Below are 22,549 nucleotides of genomic sequence, written 5' to 3' on the forward strand. Positions count from 1 at the left end.
AAGAAATCCAGTTAAGCTTTGTCCTTACCTCTGATCTCCAAGGACAGCTCGAGCTCCAAAATATCTTTTCAACTCTGTTTCTGGATTCAAGTGTCTAGAGAATTGGAAATAAAGAAAAAAAATGGGAATTTTTCTATAATTAGGATTTTTTTTTATCTCTAAACTCCAAACAACAATGGAACAGTGACAATAGTGATCTTAGACTGACAAAATGGTCAACAATCAGCAGTCCTGTTCACCTTCTAGTCTGAGCTACTGCCCTCTGCAGGGCCAGTCATAAAGTCAAGCATGATTCTCAGGGAAAACACCAAACAGAATGAAAGCTTCTATTTGCATTGTGTTGGCCTGCAAAGAGATCTCCTTAAAAACATATCACTTGCCCAACTGGTAAAGATATCTTCCACATCTTTTTTAAGAGTGGCAGGCTGGCAAGACAGAGCATTCCTGACAGGTGAGGTGACAAGAGTGAATGAAACAAACAAACCCATCTACCTAAAGGTGGACAGATGGGAAAATAAGGAAAAAAGGAGAGCAGAGTTCTGTGGCCAATTGTTGTCCAAAGATCATTATCAGTATGCACTCTTTTACAAGTTAAACTAGGATTTGCACCTCAACCTACATAAAGAATGTCCTGTAGAGGCCGCAGGAATAAGCTATGAACCTACAGTTTAGAGAGGACAAGACAGTCGTGCCAAACAACAACACTGTTCCAACTTCTTCCCTTGAAAAGAGAGCATGGGAGAGGAGGGCAGGAGGATGTACACCAAGACAGAAGGAAGTGAGAGAGATTGCCTAGGGAAAGCAGAAGGAAATTCATGAAGGCAAATGAGATGTAACTAACAGATTAGAGTTAAAAAATAATGAACATGTTTTTGCTAAATCATTTTTGTCTCAAGGGAGGGAAGAGATCCCCTGAAAGCCCTCAAAAATAAACATGAGACCAAGACAAGAGGCATCAAAACACCAAAATATAATGCTGTGAAATCTTTATTGCCCAAGCTTGGCCCAAAGAGAAGCTATGAGAAGATTATCTCCCCTGACTTCCTTGCATAGCTATAGATGGGAGGAAAGTAGAATGCTGCATATAACAGCAGACTTTGGGGATGTTTTGTCCAATTGTTTTCTCTTCTTTATTCTCTGTAATAAGGGACAACACTCTGGAAAGGGGTCCTTGGAAAACATAGGTGATGCAAAAAACAGTGATATCAACAATATTCTAACTTTTTTTAAAGTACTTTAACCAAAGCATACTATTTTTACTTTTTTAAAACTTTTAATTTTCTCATTTTTTCGCCTTCTGATTTTTCTTTCCTAACATGACTAATATGGAAATATGCTAAACATGATTGTACAAATATATGTACTATATCAGTACCAGATTACTCATCATGGGGAGGAGGGAGAAAAGGAAGGGAGGTAGAAAAATGTAGAACTCAAAAAAGCTTATAAAATGATGAATGCTGAAACCTATCTTTGCATATAACTGAAAAAATAACATGGAAAAAATAGTACTTGAAAAAATAATTGTTGGGACAGCTAGGTGGTACAGTGGATAGAGCACTGGGCCCTGGAATCAGGAGGACCTGAGTTCAAATCCGACATCAAACACTTAATAATTGCCTAGCTTTGTGGCCTTGGGCAAGTCACTTAACCCCATTGCATAGCAAAAACAAAAATCAAAAAAATAATGATAATTGTGTAATCAAAATCTTGCCCAACTTTATATATGGAGAAAAAAAAGGTTCAGAAAATGTTATATGCCTTGCTTAAATCTAGACAACTATTCAATGGCAGAATCAGGATTTGATGATAAGATTTTAACTCCCAGATCAGGGTTCTTTCCATATGGCAGGTGGGACCAACCAAACCCCCTGTCATATGAAAATCCACTAAGGGCACACAGCCTAGAGGATCTTCAGACACTCTGAACTAAAGAAAAACTGTAGGAATTAGCCAAAGAGGTTTGCTAACTCATAAAAGTATGAGTGAAACAGGTACTCAACCCCAAACGTGTGAGTATATCAGATTTTGGAAATTAAAAGCTGTGTGATTTCATTTTCCCTCTCTGCCAGTTTTAGAAAAAGGAAATTTCAAACACCTAGAAGGCTAACAGTTGATTAATTTGATCTGAAATGAAGGACTACATTTTGCAGTAACATCTTTAAGCATCGTGAAGAGTTAAACAAAATAAATCTCACACTTAGCAAGGAATAATTTCCCTGCTAGAATAACAGAAGGGCTCTATGCTACAGCAAAGGCTGTCTGGGGGGAAAAAAAAGGAAAAACTCCATTAATCTGTTACCTGTGTTCAACGTAGAGAAGAGGCCGACTCTCCATGATGACACTGCTATGAGTCTGACTTGATAGACCATTGGTAACTTCAATTTTTTCTAAAATGCTGTCAATGTCCTCCAGACCATCATCTTCCTGAAAACACCAAAAAGATGAAAGGTAAAGGAACCATCAAAGTAACTGTATTTTAAACTCTACCATGAGAACCATTCAACATATTAGCTATCAAGAATTTTGTTTTTTAGGGGCGGCTAGGTGGCACACTGATAAAGCACCAGCCCTGGAGTCAGGAGTACCTGGGTTCAAATTTGGCCTCAGACACTTAATAATTACCTAGCTGTGTGGCCTTGGACAAGCCACTTAACCCCATTTGCCTTGCAAAAAAAAAAAAAAAAGAATTTTGTTTTTTTTAAGCAGAAGAACCAGACAAACAGCTTTGGGATTTGGACTACACAAATATAAAAATTAAAATTCTAAAACCAAGAGAAAATGAATCACCCCTAAAATTCCATGAATCAAGAGTCTTAATCTGAAAATCATTTGTTGATAATAACCAAAAACAAGTAATTATCTTCAATCACGATTAAACTGTCAAGTTAACAGAAGAGTAAACAAGAGTCCACAGAAACAGTGACAACTATCAGTACTAGAGAACAGCTGGTCAACTGTTATATAACACAAACGCAAAAGAAAAAAAAAAAGGAAGCAGTAGAATAAGAGGACTCTTGATTTTCCAAAGGAATCACATGAAACAAAGAGGAGAACAAACCTGGGTAAGTAATCTTTTTTTTTTTTGTCTGTCTCTGAATTAACTACATAATACTACTAAAGGGGCTCTCTTGACAGAGTCCTACCTCAATGCAAGATCTAGGCCCCTGGCCTTTTCCAGTGCTCCAGAGACACACCTGAAGTGCCAGCACTTGCCCCTCGTGCCATACCTTCACCTCTTCCTACCCACTGTGAAGGCCACTGGGCCTCACAGGACACATCACACCACTCAAATCTTAAGGGAGAGTTCTGGACAGTTTAATTATCTGCCCTTGAAACTGTGCTTGGACTCATTCCTCGAATTCTCCTCAACTTGATGATTGTAAATTTCAGGGTGCTGAAGTAAAAAAACCTATCCCTCAAACCTCACTGACTGGTCCCCAAACCCTATTCCTTTTCCTTAGTCCCACTCACAAATGTCCCATTCTAGATTAGGCCATCCCTTTCCACTGTGCCCTATGGAATGCATCTATGCTTGATAGTTCACAAACTTCTCTTCTCTGCCACCCTCTACAGTCCTAGCTGTATGCTGCTCACTCTTCCATGGTCAGACTCCCTCTCCAATCACTGGGCAGCCTCTCCCCCTTGGAGCCTCACACTATTCCCATTCATCAGCACCACCTTCTCCTGCACTCACCCTACAATCTGTGGGCAAGCCTTATCATTACCACCTTCTTTCCATTCACTAGAGCACTGTCTGGTGCAGGCTCTCACTCTTCATACATTACTGCAATAGAAGGGTCTCTCTGCCTCATGACTCCCCCCACACACCTGACCACTCTACACTAAGCTGTCAAAAAGATTTTCTACAACCCAGATGTGGCCATGTCAATAAAATCCTGGCACTTCCCATAACTTCCAAGACCCAATAAAAATCCTGTTTTGACTTCAAAAGTCCTTCCCAACTTTGGTCCTTTTCATTTTCCTTGCCCTTCATCTCTCCTACTCCTGCACATCTTCTGCTGAACTCCAAACACTTCATACTCTTGCACATCCTCTATTGATCTCCATACACACCACTCCATCACCTGACGTGGCTTTTCTCTAAATGACCCCAGGCTTCTACCTTCTCTTCTCCACCTCCTTGACCATTTCCCCCCATAACCACTTTTCTGGTCCAGTTCCCACTCCCAAATCTTCCTTCTGAGATCAATTTCAACCTACTCTGTATCCATTTTGTCTATTGGAGGCTGTCTGTGTAACTCCTGGAAAGCAAGGACAGGGCTTTGCCTTTCTTTAAAAAAAAAATTCTTGGAGCAGCTAGGTGACACAGTGGATGGAGCACCTGGAGTCAGGAAGACCTGAGTTCAAATATGATCTCAGACACTTAATAATTACCTAGCCGTGTGACCTTGGGCAAGTCACTTAACCCCATTGCCTTAAATAAATAAAATTTTAAAAAAATTTTAGCCTTGTGCTTGGTAGACAGTAAGCACTTTATATAAATGTAAATCAATGTTTCCATAATTTCTTTGAGAAGCAGTCAGAAGGGCTAGAAGGGAAATAGCAATCATCTACACAACTACAAACTTGGACTCACACATACCAGAGTGTCTCCTGTGTTGGTTTTCTTATTTTTCTTCTTCTTCTTTTTCTTGCGAGGCTTGTTATTCAGATTAGGCTGTCAAAACAAGGACACTGTGATCCACAGATAAAGATAAGGAGCCAGTGTACTAAAGATGACGAGAAAAGGCTCCTTCACAAGAATAAAGTAGTAGGATTACAATTTCTAAGGGGATCCTGGACAGTTCATCTGGGTATAAAACTCAATGATAGCTTTCCACTATCTCCAAGCCTCAATACAAGAATAAAATTAAGAAAAAATAAATAAAAAATTAAGAAAATATAAACAAAATTCCCCAGTCTCTTGGGGAAAAAAAGAGAGGAGGCAACTTTTGTGAACTTTCTTTTTTTAAGGAGTTAGAAACACTTTTTTTGAATTGAATATAAAAACAACGAAACACAGGGGTTAGGCACTATTGAAATACAGATCTAACCTGTATATTTTCAAAGCAAACACACAAAACAGCATCAAAATCAGTAACCCAGTAGAGTTCATAGCTAAAAAGTCTTTCCAAAAGACAAAACTCTGTAAAGGATGAAGAGTTGACCTCTGACTCTCTCCACCATCCCATGAGCACAGCACTACAAGTCACCCAACATTAGGAACTGACAGATAAAACTATGCTAAACATACACAGAGGGAACCCATCATTAAGGAAGAGGTGCCCAAACACCAAAGAGTCAGAGACTTAAAGAGATAAAGAGGGGCTGCTAGGTGGCGCAGTGGATAGAGGGCTGGCCCTGGAGTCTGGAGTACCTGGGTTCAAATCTGGCCTCAGACACTTAATAATTACCTAGCTGTGTGGCCTTGTGCAAGCCACTTTAACCCCACTGTCTTGCAGAGAGAGAGAGAGACACAGAGAGAGAGAGAGAGAGAGAGAGAGAGAGAGAAGGAAAAATATCTAAGGGGTCCTACCTCTAAAGTATACCACTTGAAAGGCTGCCTCCTCTTTACTATCTATTTATTACTAATGGAAAAATACATAATTACAAATACAAATTTATATATTAGGAGTTTTGAAAATGAAAAGCAGCCAGAAAGAACACAAGGGAAACAACAGATTACTGTGAAATTATCCCCAAGCTTTAACTCCAATGAGTTTTTCCATTGAATTATTTTCTTAGAATCCAACCTACACATGGTCTTAATAGGGATCAATTTAATGGTGATACAATTAATAACATACAACAAAGCTAATAAACTAAAGAGGTAAAGATATATATGAACTTAGCCAAAGCCTCTGAAGTATGAGGAAGATGGAACAAGGCTCAATCCCCTTGATACTTTAGCCTACTGAAATCTTGCTCTTCCTAAGTCTATCATTGGATTACTCCTATTATCTGCTGCCTTTGCTCTTACAGACATGCTACCAAAAAAAGCTAAAGAAAATCACAAAACATGTGTCATTAGGATATTATTCTCTATCACAACTAACTCAAGTATTATTTTAAGGAATGGAATGTTAGTCAACTAAATATATTCAAAGAAGTAGTGGTCCATTTTTAAAATTTTTTCATTTTTTTCTTATTCTTTTTAAACATGGGCAAAAGGTTAAAACTTTTTATATATCACCTACTAGATATATACTGATCCAAAAATGATTAGCAAATGTGTATGTTTCTTTATTATTATGGAACTTATTTTTGTGAATGAAATAGCATCTTTCACTTGAGGAAATAAAATAATGCCAAATATTAAAAAAAAAAAAAAAAAAAAGAAAATCACAAAACCAAGATAACAAAAGTCACTATAAGTTTATGTTATATACACCAACTGGGCCCTCAATGCTGCAAGGCAATCCTTTCATACCTGCTTAAATCAATTCATTATCTCACTCATCGCAGTGGCTTTTCCAAACCCCTTCCTAGTCCCCCTGAAATCACCCATTATCTTTCCTGCCCCTACCCCCCCAACTCTTTCACCTGAGGAGATGCCCTTCTCCTTGCCAAGACAAACCTCTCTCAAGCACAAGTCACCCTATTCCATTCCATCCTCAGTAGACTAACTTTTCTACTATTTCTATTCTCTCATTAATATTCAACTGCTTCAGCTCTTTTTGTGGTGACAAAGAATTGGTAAGTGAGGGGATACCAACAATTAGGGAATGTCTGAACAAGTGATGGTATATGAATCTGAAAAAATACGATTATGCTGATGAAGGGAATGGTTTCAGAAAAAACAGGAGAGACTTATATGAACTGGTGCAGTGAGGTGAGCAGAACCAAGAGAACAACCTACAGAGTAACAGCAATATTATAAAGCTAAACAACTGTCAAAGATTTATTTTGATCAATATAGTGATCAAGCAAAACTCCCAAAGGGTAATGATGAAATGTTATCCACCTCCAGTGAACTGATGAACTCTGAATGCAAATTAAAGTTATTTCTTTCCTTTATTTTTCTTGCCTTTTGGGGGGGGGGGGGGGATGAGCAGAGGCAACAACAGATAAAATATTTCTTACTGTTACAATTGTTCATGAAGGGGCAAAGGAATGAATTTGTAACAGAAAACCGAAAATTTGAAAAGTCTCCCCTATCCTCAAAAACTCAAATTACTTTTTATCCTTCCACCCCCCCCACTAGTTACTATCCTCTTTTTCTTCTTTTTTTGTGGCTACACTGCTTCAGAAGATCATCTACTTGAGATGCCTCTACTTTCTTTCTTCTCACTATCTCTTTGAGTCTGACTTCAGATCTCAGTAGTCAACCAAGATTGCTCCCTCCAAAGTTACTAATGATCTCTTAATTACCAAATCTAATCCAAATCTAATGACTTCTTCTCAATACACTATTCCAACACCAGCTCCCATGGTTTCCATTTTCATTATTATTAACTATGAGATTCATGTGCAAAGAAATAGTTGCTAATTTATCAATTATCATCTTTTTGTATATAAGTCTCAGATCTATTTATTTAGCCCTAACCTTTCTGCAAACTCCAGTCTCACATCTCCAATTGCCCAACAGTTATCTTAAATTAGATGTCTTATTGACATCTTAAGCACAATACATGCAAAACTGAACTCATTATATTTATACAAAATCCTCCTTTTTTCCTAACTTACAAAGCAAGGGAACCACCACCCTCAACTCCTAACTCTCCCTCATCTCCCCTATATCATCAGTGGTTGAGAAATGTCATTTCCACCTTCATAAAATCTCTCATATATATACTCTTTTCTCCTTTGACACTGCCACTATCCTGGTACAGGCCCTCACTATTTCTTGCTAAACTATTATAACAGCTTGATAGCTGGTTTCTTTTGCTCAAGTCTCTCTATGTTCATCCCCCATTCTGCTGTCAAAATGATCTTCCTAAAACAATACATTTAGGTCTGACAATATTATCCCCCATTCATCAGCTCTGATGGCTCTCTCTTACCTCCAGGATCAAATATAAAATCATCTATTTGTCATTCAAATCCCTTTATAACAGGGCCCCCTCATATTTTTCAGTTTTCTTACATTTTATTCCCTTCAAAATGCTCCTCTCTCTATTACTTTGGTTTCCAACTCCTAACTCCAAGCCCTTTCCCTGGCTTGTGTTGAACACCCCTCAGTTCTGTCTTTTGTCTTCCTTTAGGTCAGCTAAAGCTCTGCCTTCCCTATGAGACAACTCCCACTTTATCCTGTCTGTACCATGTTTATACTGCCAGACTGCAAGCTTCTGGAGAGCAGGGACTGTCTTATTCCCTAAGCAAAGAGCCTGGTACACACAGTAGGTACTTAAGGAAACACAGAGGGACTGAGTCATGTAAACTTAGTTATGTAAACTCCACTCTACTATTTACCCTCATCTTCCTTTGAGCAAGAGGGTAAGCTCATGTGTTTGATAAAGAAAACTGAATTCCTTCCCAAATACCTGTGAGCTTGGGGCTGCCTGGCTTTCAGGTGAAAGACCTTCTCCATCTCCTTCTTGGTTGACCTTGAGTTCTCCATTTTCAGTGTCTTCATTCTTCTCTGCATCCTCTTGTACCTTCAGTCTGAAATCTTCTCCCCTGGCTTTGGATAACAGTTCATCCTCAGGCTCTTCACTGGTTATCTAAGTCAGTGAAAATAACATAAATTCCAAAAGTCTTGAGAGAAATTATTACACTGTAGACATGCTGAGGGGATAGAATAATGAGTGGGGGCCACAGATACTAACCTACAGCTTAAATAACAGAACAGAAAACAAGTTACTTTCAAAGCTGGCTTTTGGGCTGGGAAGAAAACTTTAGCTCCAAGTGTTTATTACTAAATAACAGTTATGTGTGACATCAACATGTAGCCCCTATGAAGGATTTCTCACAGCTGGATATTTCTGAAAGAACATGAGTTCAGTTACAATTGGAAATGAATATAGGCGAAATCTGAAGATTAAAAATGAAAACTAAGTTTGGAAACATGCATTATAATCATACATCCTCTGTTGAACATTGTCACACTGTCTTGAAGAGCATGCCTAAGAATACAAGGACATGCAACTGGAAAGTTTTTTGAGTTAAAATAGAGTTATCTTTATCTCTTCTAAACATACCTATTCATAAGGGCACCAACATTCTTTTAATCAACCCAAGCTCGAAAACTTGGGGTCTTCACCTCTTTTCTCACACACCTCCCACATTCCTTATGTAATCAGTGCCAAATCACATCATTTCTTTCTTTATAAGAGCCGTGCTTTTCATAGGTCCTTTTCTCTCCATATATAGAGCTACCACCCAAACCATCATCTCTCATCTGGACTATTACAATATTTTTTTCTGTTTTAGGTTTTTGCAAGGTAAATGGGGTTAAATGGCTTGCCCAAGGCCACACAGCTAGGTAATTATTAAGTGTCTGAGGCCAGATTTGAACCCAGGTACTCCTGACTCCAAGGCCGGTGCTTTATCCGCTACACCACCTAGCCACCCCATACAATAGATTTTTAATTAGTCTTTGTGACTCAAATCTCCCCCCAATCCGATTTATCTTCATATAATTGCCAAAGCAATGTTCCTATACTGTGGAGCTCACTATATATTACCTCCCAAAAGAATAAAGTAGAGTGGCTCCCTGTTACCTCCATGATCAATCAGAAACTTTTTGGCTTATTTTAAAACTGTTTATAACTAGGTCTCTTTCCAACTTTCCAGTTTTAATACATTACTTTCCTTCAGATATTCAAAGTCTAGTTGCAGTGACCTACTTGCTAATCTTCATACCCAATACTCCTTGCCCCATCTTTTCACTGCTTATCTCCTATGCTGGGATGCATATCCTCCTCAACATATCTCTAGAGATAGCTCAAGGACCCTCTTACCATTCCTAGTCTCCCTCCCACCTCAGTTGCTAGTGCCTTCCCCCCAAAAGAAACCTTGAACTAACTTTATCTTATATGTACTGATTTGTAGACATGCTGTATCTCCCATTAGAATGTAAGCTCCTTGGATATGAGATTGGTTTAGTTTTTTCTTTGTATCCTCAGAGCAGAGCGTTGTGCCCCAAACAAAGTACTTAATGTTTTTTGATGGACTGCTGACTAAGAACCAGTCTAGATAAATTGAAAAAGTATTGTCACCAGAGATATTATTACAAGCTGATGGATTATTTTTAGCAACAGCAACTCTCATAACCACTTAAGGTCAGAATAATTAATTAACTGAACTGTGAATTTTTTTAAGTTGATAACTTTACATCAATGTAATTAGTTTTGATTTATTACCCTATGTATCTTTTATCTAAAGGCAATTATTCTTAGGAATCCACAGGCTTAACCAGACTGCCAAAAGGCACAAAAAAATAAAAAAATTCTTGATTTAAGATATATAATACCTTAGTAGAAGTGACATCTGACCACTCAATAAATTCTAATAGCTTTCCATTACCTGGGATCAAAGAAACTCCTCTGTTGGACATTCAAACATCTTCCCAACCTGGCACATTTGCACACAAATATATGTGCATGTGTGTTTGTGAAGTTCTTAACTTGTCTAGCCCAGGCCTGATTACTGGCAAGCTAATGTGGGATCAGAGTTTGGCATAGAAGGGATTAATGCCCAAATATGGACAGGCATGTTTTCAACTATTTCTTTGTATTCCAAAGATTTTTGAATAGGTAGTGTTTGAAGATTATCCTTATGCGCCCTTTTTTCTATTAATGTGAATGTTCAAGGGTTTACTATATTCATTGATTTATTTAGATTTATTCAAAAAAGATTCGAGTACCTACCATGAGCAGACAGCACATCCCCAGGAACTGGCATTTTTGTGAAATGTTTATTTAACAGGTCAACCTTCTCCATCCCCCCAATTGGAGTTTCTCTTTGCTTCAAGATGTGTGTGTGTGTGTGGGTGGGTGTGTGTGTGTGTGTATAATGACAATAGCTAGTAATAAAGTTCAATAAAAGAAACCAGCTCAGCAGCTTTGGCTTTTTTCTTCTAAAGGCTACATATTTGTATTTAGATCTATATTTATATACATAGATATGTATATGTATGTGTATATATGCACATATATTTATGTTCATATATAAATATATATGCATAGACACATACATGTTCACAAACATATATTCTATAGATCACAATAGTTTAGAAACTAAGTAAGTTCAGGGGACATCTGATAATAGGTACATCCAAGAAATGCAAAGTTGAGTAGAGCTGCTTCTGGGGCTCTCATTGCCCCCATCTTTTGGCCACTGGTTAAGCCTTGAGGGAGAAATTTGCCTAATGCCAAGGAAGGGACAGGAAGCACTACAGTATCAGGCTGGAAGGGCTGTGTGTAGAAATAAGTAGAAAGGAAAGTGACACCCATTAGACAGTGTTTAAGGTGCCACCCAGGGAGGACTCTGCCCTGCAGCAGCTCCAGACTGGTACCACCCCCACTGCTCACAGAGTTTGACCTTGCGCTAAGTGTTCTGTTTGGCAAAGCAATGACAGCATCTCCCTTCTTGGGACAGTGATACAGCCCCTCCCTCTTGATGGCCACCAATCACATTGTTCATTAGCTCTTTGGCTCCCTAAGCAAAAGGAGAATATCATTTTTAATAGGGAAAGAGGGAAGGTGAAAAAATATAAGTAAAAAAGCATATTCATATGTCTATGTGCATACACACACAAATACACAAACCTCCCTGACTTTATGACAGAAAGGTTTCCTTGAGACAAAAATATCAACGAACTAATAAACAATATAATAAATTAAATTAAATGATGGGATGAATAATAATAAAGTATTAATAGTGATATAGCTAGGTGGCAGAATAGAGACAGGAAGACCCGAGTTCAAATCTGCCCTCAGATATTTACTAGCTGGACAAGTCTCTTAACCTCTGCCTGCCAACTACAAGAAACTATAAAAAATCCAGATGCTTGCGAAGATGTACATGAACTGATGTAGAGTGAAATAACTACAAACAACAATAATGTAAAGGAAAACAAGCCTAAAATACACCAGAACTGAGATCAAATTCAATGACCATTACTGACTCCAGGGGATTGATGGGGGGTGGAGGGATTGTTTGGAGAATTTTGATATGGGGAAAGGAGAACAAATAACAAAGAATCAACCACCTTTTCCAAAAAAGATCAGTGTGGGTTTCATGGGAGTGGCATGGGAACTGACCAGAATAAGAAGGCTGTCCTAAGCGCAGGCAGGGAGGGGAAAGAGGACAGAGTGAGTTAGTAGTGTATGGGAGAGAGAGTCCAGTTTTATTGCTGAAAAAAGGGTGTTCCAGGAGAAGGCCTTTGACCCTTCTTTTGCAAGCAATAAGGTACTCCGGAAGAGGTCTGAACTGAGAGGGAACACTATCAAACCAATAAATGAAAAAAAAAAAAGATTCGGTCAGCCCCAGAAAAGAGAAGAAAACTGGCAATGGTCTGGACGAGTGGCAAAGAGGGAACTGCAGGAAGGTGGAGCAATGGGTACAGAGAAAAGAGGGCAGATGCCAGAGGATCTGTAGGGGTGAAATCAGATTCAAACCAATTGTTATAAGGGAAGGAGACGGAAGAGTCATGGTGTAAACCTCAAGGTTTTGAGTATTAATAACTGGAGGAATGGTAGAGCCACTAACAGAAATAACAAAACCAAAGAGTCAATTTGGGGACATGCTGAATTTATGGTAATGGTAGCACATCTAGTCCTCTATCACTGACCATGTCCTGGCTGTTAACTGGATTCTCTTTCTTTCTTTCTTTGGTTTTTGCAAGGCAATAGGGTTAAAGCAACTTGACCAAACTGAGTAATTAAGTGTCTGTGGTCAAATTTGAACTCAGCTTCACAGCTGGTGCTCTAACCACTGCCCCACCTAGCTACCCCTGGATTCTCTTTTTGGCTTCTACTAGTATTCCCAGAGCCAAGAGAAGTGCCTGGAACATTCCTTTCCTCCCTTCCTTCTGCAGGCACGGCAAATTTGTTATGTTCAAAACAGAACACTCTATTTCCCCTAAGAATCCCCTCCTTTTTCTGTTGACGGCACCATCTTTAAAATTTTTCAGAACCAAAAATTTGGGAATTATTATTGACTCTTTCCCCTCCATCAACCCTCAAAACTTAACAGGATGCCAAGACCCAATGATTATGATTCCCTGTTATCTCCAGCCTCCTCCAATTCTTTTGCATTTCTCTCAGTCTGTGTTGTAGCCCTCCCCAAGTACAATGCAATCCCCTGGAAGGCAAAGAATGAGTGTTTTATTCTCTAGCAGCTGTAGGCACTTAATAAATAGGAAATAAATGGCACTGAATCCTTCCCAGGCAAAGAGGTGATAGTACATTTTATGAGCTAAATTTACTTCATTATTGGAGGTGGGTTAAAAGGGTCCAGTGACTCTGGAGTCAGGAAGATGGGGGCTCCAGTCATGCATGTCATGTAACTGAAGCCTTCAGCTTCTTAAGTGTACTAGTGGAGAGAGCATCCTTACTTGGAAGGTCCTAGACCAAGGAAACTATAGGTACCAACAATCAAAAAAAAAATTCAAAATACAATCATGGTGCCTTGACAACTGTTTCAGAATTTCTACAATTCTAATGGCCTGCTCTGATACTGGGTCCATGATTTTTCTTTTTTTTTTCTTTCAGATAGGTTTTATTTATTTTGAGTTTTACAACTTTCCCCTAATCTTGCTTCCCTCCCCCACCCCCACAGAAGGCAGTTGGTTAGTCTTTAAATCATTCCCATAGTATGCAATGATCTAAGTTGAATGTGATATAGGGTCCATGATTTTTCAAATGACTCTTATTAATTCTGTCCAGCTTACTATCTCTTATGATCTCCAACTTCAAGTATTGTCCCTTTAATCTCACCATTAACCAACTAGTGTCTTACAGCCCCTATCCTGAACTTTTTCCTTATCTACCTCTTCCTCACTCCTCTTCCAACCCATCATCCCATTCCCTTCAATGTCAACTACACATGTGTAGTTTAATTATACGCTATCACTGCCCTCAAATATCCTGTCCTCTTGTCCTACCCTAGACATGACTTGCAAAGTTCTAATTCTAAGTTACCCATTCATCCATCTTTTACTTTCATCCCCATTGAAGTGTTGCAAATGCTCCTAAACAAAGTCAAGCAATCACAACAAATAGGATCATTTCAAATTCTTTATTAGTATAATCAGGGTCCTTAATATTATATGGTAACTTTTTTATTCCTTCTTTTTTGATTCCATTTATAAATATATGATAAACAATCTACTACTAGTACACACTGTGTTAGGCACTGGGGATACAAGACAGAGGCTAAGCCCATTTGCATTTCTTCTCAAAACTCCTAACTCTCCTCTTCTACTTCTCTCTTGGGGGGGGGGGCCCTCTCCAGGTTTTCTGAGAAAATGAAGGCCACTAGCCATCAGTTTCCTTTTCTCCTTTACTCCACACCTCATCTCCCATTCTCTTCTTTGCTATCATCTCTCTGGGGAAGCAGTTCTGTTTCTTGGCCATATTTATGCCTTCCCATCCCCTCCCAGTTTTCCAGGATCTTGTCCCTTTGATAATGCCTTCTCTCTCTCATCTTCAATCTCTCTTTAATTACTGCTTCCCCCCCCCTCACATCCTAAAAAAACCCTTCACTTGATTTTGTTATGCTCTCAAGTTATCTTCCCATATCTCTTCTTCCTTGCACAACAAAACATCCAACATCTGAATTTGTTACTTTCATTTCCTTACTTCTAACTAGTTCTCAATCTCTTGCTACCCCTTCTGACTTAAAACTGTGTTCTTGAACATTATAAGATCTCCTTAACTGCTCAATTCAAGTTTTCATTCCTCTCGTCCCGTGTGAAGTTTGAGAAAGCATCAACTCGCTCTCCTCCTAGGTCCTCTTTCTTCCTTTGGTTTCTAGGACAAGGCCCTCTGACTGTTCTATTACCTGTCTGACCATTCTTTTTCAGTCTCCTTTACAGGATTATCATTCAACTCCTAACCATAAATAATCCCTCTTCTCTCTCCAAATCCTCTCTGTTAGTGATGTCACCAGTTTCCATTGGTTCAATATCATTTGTGGGCATAGAATTCGCAAATGTATAATATTCTGCCTAACATCTCTTCTGAATCCCAAAGCCTCAATTTTATCTGCTAGATCATGAGCCGAGCATCTCAAACAAGCTCAAAACTGGATTTGTCCCCCCCAAATACTTAATTGTTTTGATTGAGAACACCAGTATCCACCTAGTTTCAGTCTTTTTTGGTCTCTTTCTCTCTTCTCCTGATTCCTTATATTGTCAATACCCTAGATACTTTTATTTTAGTTGCCTCTATACATGTGATATTCTCTTTGTAGAATGTCCATGGACTGACAGCTGGGATTGCATTTTTTTTGTCTTTGCATTCCCAGTGGTTGGCATACCTCATCTCTGTTGCTTGTATGTGCTCTGACAAATCAGAAACATCTGCCTATTCAAATCTGATTTTCTCATTCCTGTATAGAAAAATGACACTGATAATACTCATGAACATTCTCAATTAATAGAGCAGGTAGAAGGAGCTTTTATAGTTGAAGCACAGGAGAAAGCTGAATTTGAAGATAAAATATGGTGTAAAAATGGAGTCAATAGAAAAAAGGGAAATGTAATGGGAGAAAGGAAAAGGAGAGGGGGAATAGGCCAAGATATTTCACATAATAAGATTTTTCTTTATTACAATGAGCTATTGCAATAATATGGAAGGGGGAAGGCAAGGGGGAATGAGGGAATCTTTGCTCTCATCAGAGGTGGCTAGGAGAGGAAACAGCAAATATACCCAATGGGGTATAGACATCTGGAGTAAGAAGGAGAGAGGTGGGGGACAGGGGGAAGGGGTGGGGATGTGAATGAAGGAAGAGAGGATGGACCATGGGGGGTAGTGGTTAGATATAACACATTTTCTTTTTTTACTTCTTGCAAGGGGCTGGGATTGGATGGCCTGTCTGGGACCATAGGGCCAGGTGGATGCTGGGCCTAAGGAGTGGTATGGGGGCTCAGGGCCTCTTGGCCCCAGAGCTGGGGATTGTCTGCTGCACCACTCAGCGACCCTACAGCAGAGTCAGAGTGAAAGGAGAGAGAAAATATAGTACGTGGTAGTGGAGAAATACGAAAGGAGAGAGTTGCAATCAGCAATGGCAACAGTGGAAAAATATTAACTTTTGTGATGGACTTATCATAAAAGAATGTGATCCACCCACAACAGAGTTGGTGGTGTTGGAACAAAGACTGAAGCACAATTATTATTATTATTGTTATTGTTATTATTATTATTATTATTATTTATTATTATTACTTTGGGGGGGTGCAGGGCAAATGGGGCTGGGTGGCCTTCCTGGGGCTGCATAGCAGGGTGATCACTGGATGTCTGAGACTGGATTTGGACCCAGGTGCTCCTGGCTCAAGGGCCAGTGCTCTGTCCACCACCCAGCCATCCCTACTATTATTACTGTTTTATTTTAGGTATTTTTTTTTTGGTCTATGCAGGGGGTTGGGATGGCTTTCATGTCACACAGCTGGGTGATTGTTGGGTGTATGGGGCCAGATATGGGCTTGGGTGCTCCTGGCTCCAGGGCTGGTGCTCCATCTACGGGACCACCTGGCCATACCTACAATTATTACTATTATTTTTTAATTTTAATTTTTTTCTCTCCATTTTATCGCTCAAGTGAGTCTATATTTTTTGGGGGGTATTTTGTTTACTCAAACAAGAATATTTTATTAATATATAAAAAACATTGTACAAAATGAGAATATTAAATAAAAAACAATTTTAAAAAATCTGATTTTCTCCAGGATTCCTAGATTTATAGAATATTTAGAATTGGAAGATACTTAGATATTATCCAATCCAACTCTCTCAATGCTTTAAAATGTCCACATTTAGGTTTCCTCATATGCTAATTTGAAATAAAGAGTACTTGTACTATTTATTTACCTCATAAGGTTGCTATAAAGATCAAATGGAACAATTTCTCTAAATCATAAACCACATAAATTATTATTTCTTGGATACAGCCCTTCTGTTATTATATTTATAGCATCACCATCACCATATTAAAACCCTTAGTGGTGGGGTGGCTAGGTGGTGCAGTGGATAAAGCATCAGTCCTGGAATCAGGAGTCCCTGAGTTCAAATCTGGCCTCAGACACTTAATAATTCCCTAGCTGTGTGGCCTTGGGCAAGCCACTTAACCCCATTTGCCTTCTGTTACTATATCTATATCATCAGCAGCATCATATTAAAACCCTTAGTGGTGAAAAAAAACAAAGCAGAAAATCCTGTTTCTTCCTCCTATTACTGTTCCAAATCTCACCTACTACTTACTACCTCTGAGTGACCTTTGGTAAGCAATTTTTTTTTTAGGTTTTTGCAAGGCAAATGGGGTTAAGTGGCTTGCCCAAGGCCACACAGCTAGGGAATTATTAAGTGTCTGAGACTGGATTTGAACCCAGGTCCTTCTGACTCCAGGGCCGGTGCTCTATCCACTACACCAAGTAGCTGCCCCCCTTTGGTAAGCAATTTTAAGATTCCAGAAGGAACATTAGGAATCATCTAATCCACCTCCCCTCTAGAAGCCTCAGTTACCCTATCTGTAATATGAGGGCAGATGAAATTTCTAAAGTTTCTTCCAGCTCTAGAGCCTATACAACTAAAAAAACCCTGATTGAGTATCTACAAGGGATACTAATCACTCTCTTAGGAAGTGGGGGGATCAAAAAAATAGTCTCTGACTTCAAAGAGCTAACATTCTCCTGGGATAAATAATGCAGAGACACGGTATGATTTGTAGAGAAAGATTATCTACAGAGGGCTAAACCGGGATTTAGGTCTCTAAAAAATAGCTACTGACAGATCTATATTATCTATCGATTTCTATCAATAACTTCAGAGCTCTCCATCTAGATAGAGGTATCTATGGCTACGTCTAGAGATCCACAAATAGCCATCTATGGAGACACAGACACAACGTCTATCTCTAAGTTCGGAGATGTCTAGATCGGGCCTTCGATAACCAGAGGTAGGGATCCATAAACAGGGCTTTACATCGATAGAGACAGGACAGATTTGCCTCTAAAAGGGCAGCGTTCTGTTCTCTGTCTACATACGGGACCTCTCCATCGGCTTCTGCATATATATATACATATATATGTATACACACACACATTTACATACATACACACATATGCGCGCACATGTACACACATGTGCATGCACACATATATGTGCACATATACACACACATAATGTCCACTAATTTCTGCCTATAGACAGAGGCCTCTATCCAGACGTGCGTCCGCAGACAGCTCTGGGCAGAGCTCCAGCTGGACACAGTGAGAGACCCCGCAGGACGCCCCCCCCCCCAGGCCTGGGCGCGGCCCCGCCCCACGCCGGGCTCCTTCCCGGAACCTCGGCCGCACGCCGGCCCCGCCCCTCACGCCGACGCCGACGCCTGCAGCCCCGCCCCTCCCCCCGCTCCTTCCTCCTTCCTGGTCCCCCTCCCCCCGGCCCCTCCCTTCGGCGGCTCCTCACCAGCTCGTACAAGTTGCTAATGGCGCTGCGCTCCCTCCGCCCCCTCCTCCGGCGAGGGTCGCCGGACGGCTGGCCCACCTCCTCGTCGTCCTCCTCGCCGCCGTCATCACGACCCTCGAGCCCTAGGCGCAGGGCCCCGGGCTCCAGGGGCTCCTGGCCCCGCTGTTCTCCCCGCAGCCTCCGGAGGGCCCGGCGCGACATAAGACCCAACGGCCTCGGACCCGCCGCGCTTGCGCACTGCTGCCCCGGGACGTGGGCGGGCGGAGAATGCTGCGCCTGCGCGCTGCAGATCTGGGCCCGCCTCGGCTCTCCTTAGATGGCAAGGGGAGGAAGTCGGCCACGCCCGCCCCCTGGCTCCGCTGAGCTCCGGAACCCTCCCGGGTCACTCGCAGATTGACGGCGCTCGCGGCCAATGGCTGCTCTGGACAACCCCTGGACCCGTCTTCGTCATGTGTCATTCCTTTTCAGTCTATTTAAAATTGTTTAAACTTCTGAATTTAAACTCGACACTCAAATGGGGAAGTAAACAGAACTCTGAGCTTCGAGTCTTAAAGATCCGAGTTTAAATGCCCCCTCAGATGCTGCCTCGCTGTGTGACCCTGGACAATTTACGTCATTTCCTCCTTGCCTTAGTTTCCTCAGCTGTAAAATGGGGATCAATAATGATAGTACCCCTGCCATCTCAGGATTCCTAAGAGAATCAAACTTTTGCAAATATCTATATGCAAATGTTTGAAAAGCATTTCCATGAAACTGCAAAACATGCTTTTCTCTTTTTAACAAAATGACACTTTGGAAATCACAATAAATCTTATCAGACTGTTGTGCTCTACAAAAGTTAAAAAAAAGAATATAAAAAAGAATATAAAAAATTTGTTCCCGTTCCACAAATGAATTAGCTGATGTAATAATAAGGAAACAAAACCAAACCAAACCAAAAACCCAACAGTGGTCTTGTAAAAAGGCAAAAAGCAATTTCATCTGAGTTAATAGAACTGTTTTATGTAATCATGTATATTTGCATATGTGCAGATATATACATATATCATAAATGTATACAATCCCTGGGACATGAAATGTTCAGCATATAGTCCACCTAATATTGTCTTGCATCATTAGAATGGATAACATTACAGAATTTTGACAACTATAGAGAGATATAAATGCTAGCTATTATTATTATATTGCAATATCTCAGAGATTTTTAATCTAAATAAAACAGACCCATTGATGGTGTCTCAACTACCTTGTGTATTGATAAAATTATGGCATGCTAGCTGGCAATTCAACCTTATCACAAATTCAAGGTAGAACTTTCAAAGCTGTCCTCTTTATTTGCTCTTCCATCTGTTCTTTTCAATGCAATTTTTTTTTTAGGGTTTTTTTTTTAAAGCAGATGGGATTAAGTGGCTTGCTTACCCAAGGCCACACAGATGGGTAATTATTAAGTGTCTGAGGTCGGATTTGAACTCAGGTACTCCTGACTCCAGGGCCACTGCTCTATCCACCTAGCTGCCCCTTTTCAATGCAGTTTTCAAAAATAATTAAAATTCCCTATTTGTTTTTCTTCTTTTTTTCATCTCTCTCCCATTTACTCCCAGTTGAAAGGGGGGGGGAGGAAAGAGAAAACTTTATAACAAATATACATAAGCAAAGTAAATTCCCATATGGGCTATATCTGTAATATAACATCTTATTCTGCCTCTTGAGTTCATCACCTCCCTGGTAGGGCAAGGACAGAATACCTTTGGAGTCATTATGCTTAGTCACTGTGCTGAGCAGAGTGTTTCTGTGATGTTGTTCCTGGTTCTGCTCTTTTCACTCTGCATGAGTTCATATCAATCTTTCCAGGCATCTTTAAAACAGTCCTTTTCAAAGTAATAGATAAGAAGAAAGGCCCATTTTACACCAAAATACTTACAATAGCACTTTTTGTGATCGCAGAAAATTGGAAACAAAGTAGACGTCCATCAGTTGGGAATGATTAAACAGTATACAAGGATGTAATAGTATTCTACTGCATTGTAAGAAATGGACAAATCTGAAAAGCCTGGGAAGACTTTCTATCCAGTGACTACAATAATGTCAATGAAAAGACCAATACATCAAAAAATCAAAAGTGAATGTAGGGGCAACTAGGTGGTGCAGTAGATAAGAGTACCAGTTGTGGAGTCAGGAGGAACTGAGTTCAAATCCAACCTCAGATGCTTAATAATTATCTAGCTTTGTGACATTGGGCAAGTCACTTAACCCCATTGCCTTGCAAAAAACAAAAAGAGTTGGGGTGGCTAGGTGGTGCAGTGGATAGAGCACCGGCCCTGGAGTCAGGAGTACCTGAGTTCAAATCCAGCCTTAGACCCTTAATAATTACCTAGCTCTGTGGCCTTGGGCAAGCCACTTAACCCCATTGCCTTGCCCAAAAAAACCCTAAAAAAAAAGAGTTAAAAAAAATGAATGTAACAAAATTACATAGATCAAAGAGATAAGAAAAGACAATTCCAACCTACCCCTTCATGGAGGTTGCAGGTCCACAGCTGCTACCCACTGCACATGTTTTCAGATATTGTCAATGCATCCCTTAATTGAGCTGATTTTTTTCTCTTTAAAAATACTATTTGTTGCTTACATGAATAAATTAGAGAAAGAGGAAATCAATAAACTAAATATGCATCTAAAAATTAGAGAAAGAACAAATTAAAAAAACCCAATTAAATACCAAAATAGAAATTTTAAAAATTAAAGGAGAAATTAATAAAATCGAAACCAAGAAAACAATTGAATTAATAAATAAAAACAAGAGTTGGTTTTATGAAAAAAACAATGAAATTGATAAACCTCTAGTCAATTTGATTAAAAAAAGAAAGAAGTAAACCCAATTGCTAGTATCATGAATGAAAAATTGGTGGTGAATGGTGGTGAATTCACCACCAAAGAGGGGAAATTAAAGTAATAATTTGGAATTATTTTGCCCAACTCTATACCAATAAATTGGATAATCTAAGTGAAATGGACAAATATTTACAAAAAATATAAATTGCCCAGGATAAATGAAGAGGAAATTAAATACCTAAATAAACCTATCTCAAGAGGCGGCTAGGTGGCACAGTGGATAAAGCACTGGCCTTGGAGTCAGGAGTACCTGGGTTCAAACCTGGTCTCAGACACTTAATAATTACCTAGCTGTGTGGCCTTGGGCAAGCCACTTAACCCCATTTGCCTTGCAAAAACCTAAAATAAATAAATAAAAATAACCTTATCTCAGAAAAAAAAGAAATTCAACAAGGCATTATTGAACTCCCAAGAAAAAATCTCAAGGGCCAGATGGATTCACAAGTGGATTCTACCAACCATTTAAGGGACAATTGTTTCCAATTCTACATAAACTCTTTGGAAAAATAGGTGAAGATGGAACTCTGCCCAGCTCTTTCTTATGACACCAATATGGTGCTGATACCTAAACCTGGAAGAGTTAAAATAGAGAAAGAAAATTATGGACCTATCTCCCTGATGAATATGGATGCAAAATCTTAAATAAAATCTTAGCAAAACGATTACAAGTTATCACTAGGTTAATACATTATGACCAAGTAGGATTTATCCCAGAAATGCAGGGTTGATTCAATATTAGGAAAACTGTTAGTATAATTAATTATATCAATGACAAACCTATCAGAAATCATATTATATCAATAGATGCTGAAAAAGCTTTTGACAAAATACAGCATCCATTCCTACTAAAAACACTAGAGAGCAAAGGAATAAATGGATTGTTCCTTAGAATGATAAGCAGTATCTATCTGAAACCATCAACACATCAGCAAGCATTATATGCAATGGGGAGAGGCTAGAGGCATTCCCAATAAGATCAGGGTGAAACAAGGATGCCCATGATCACTACTACTATTTGATAAAGTATTAGAAATGTTAGCTTCAGCAATTAGAGAAGAAAAAGAAATTGAAGGAATTAGAATTGG

At 39.5% G+C, this 22,549-nt stretch overlaps 1 protein-coding gene across 2 annotated transcripts in view; it reads right to left on the bottom strand.

The window, feature by feature from the left end:
• TCF25 (TCF25 ribosome quality control complex subunit) overlaps positions 1 to 18,810 on the bottom strand; it is a 45,450-nt gene extending 26,640 nt beyond the window's left edge. Inside the window, exons 1-5 of one of the 2 annotated variants that reach the window (XM_074200736.1) lie at positions 18,576 to 18,809; positions 8,487 to 8,666; positions 4,607 to 4,681; positions 2,303 to 2,427; positions 29 to 94 (exon numbers count right to left, since the gene is read on the bottom strand). In XM_074200736.1, coding sequence (XP_074056837.1) covers positions 29 to 94; positions 2,303 to 2,427; positions 4,607 to 4,681; positions 8,487 to 8,666; positions 18,576 to 18,776 — 647 coding nt within the window. In that variant the 5' untranslated portion in view covers positions 18,777 to 18,809. Of the gene's footprint in view, positions 1 to 28; positions 95 to 2,302; positions 2,428 to 4,606; positions 4,682 to 8,486; positions 8,667 to 18,575 lie in introns of both variants that reach the window. The other variant, XM_074200745.1, reaches the window with a different exon arrangement.
• Positions 18,811 to 22,549: the final 3,739 nt, after the last annotated feature.

The sequence above is a fragment of the Macrotis lagotis genome, chromosome 1, assembly GCF_037893015.1.
Source record: "Macrotis lagotis isolate mMagLag1 chromosome 1, bilby.v1.9.chrom.fasta, whole genome shotgun sequence".
Lineage (NCBI taxonomy): Eukaryota > Metazoa > Chordata > Mammalia > Peramelemorphia > Peramelidae > Macrotis > Macrotis lagotis.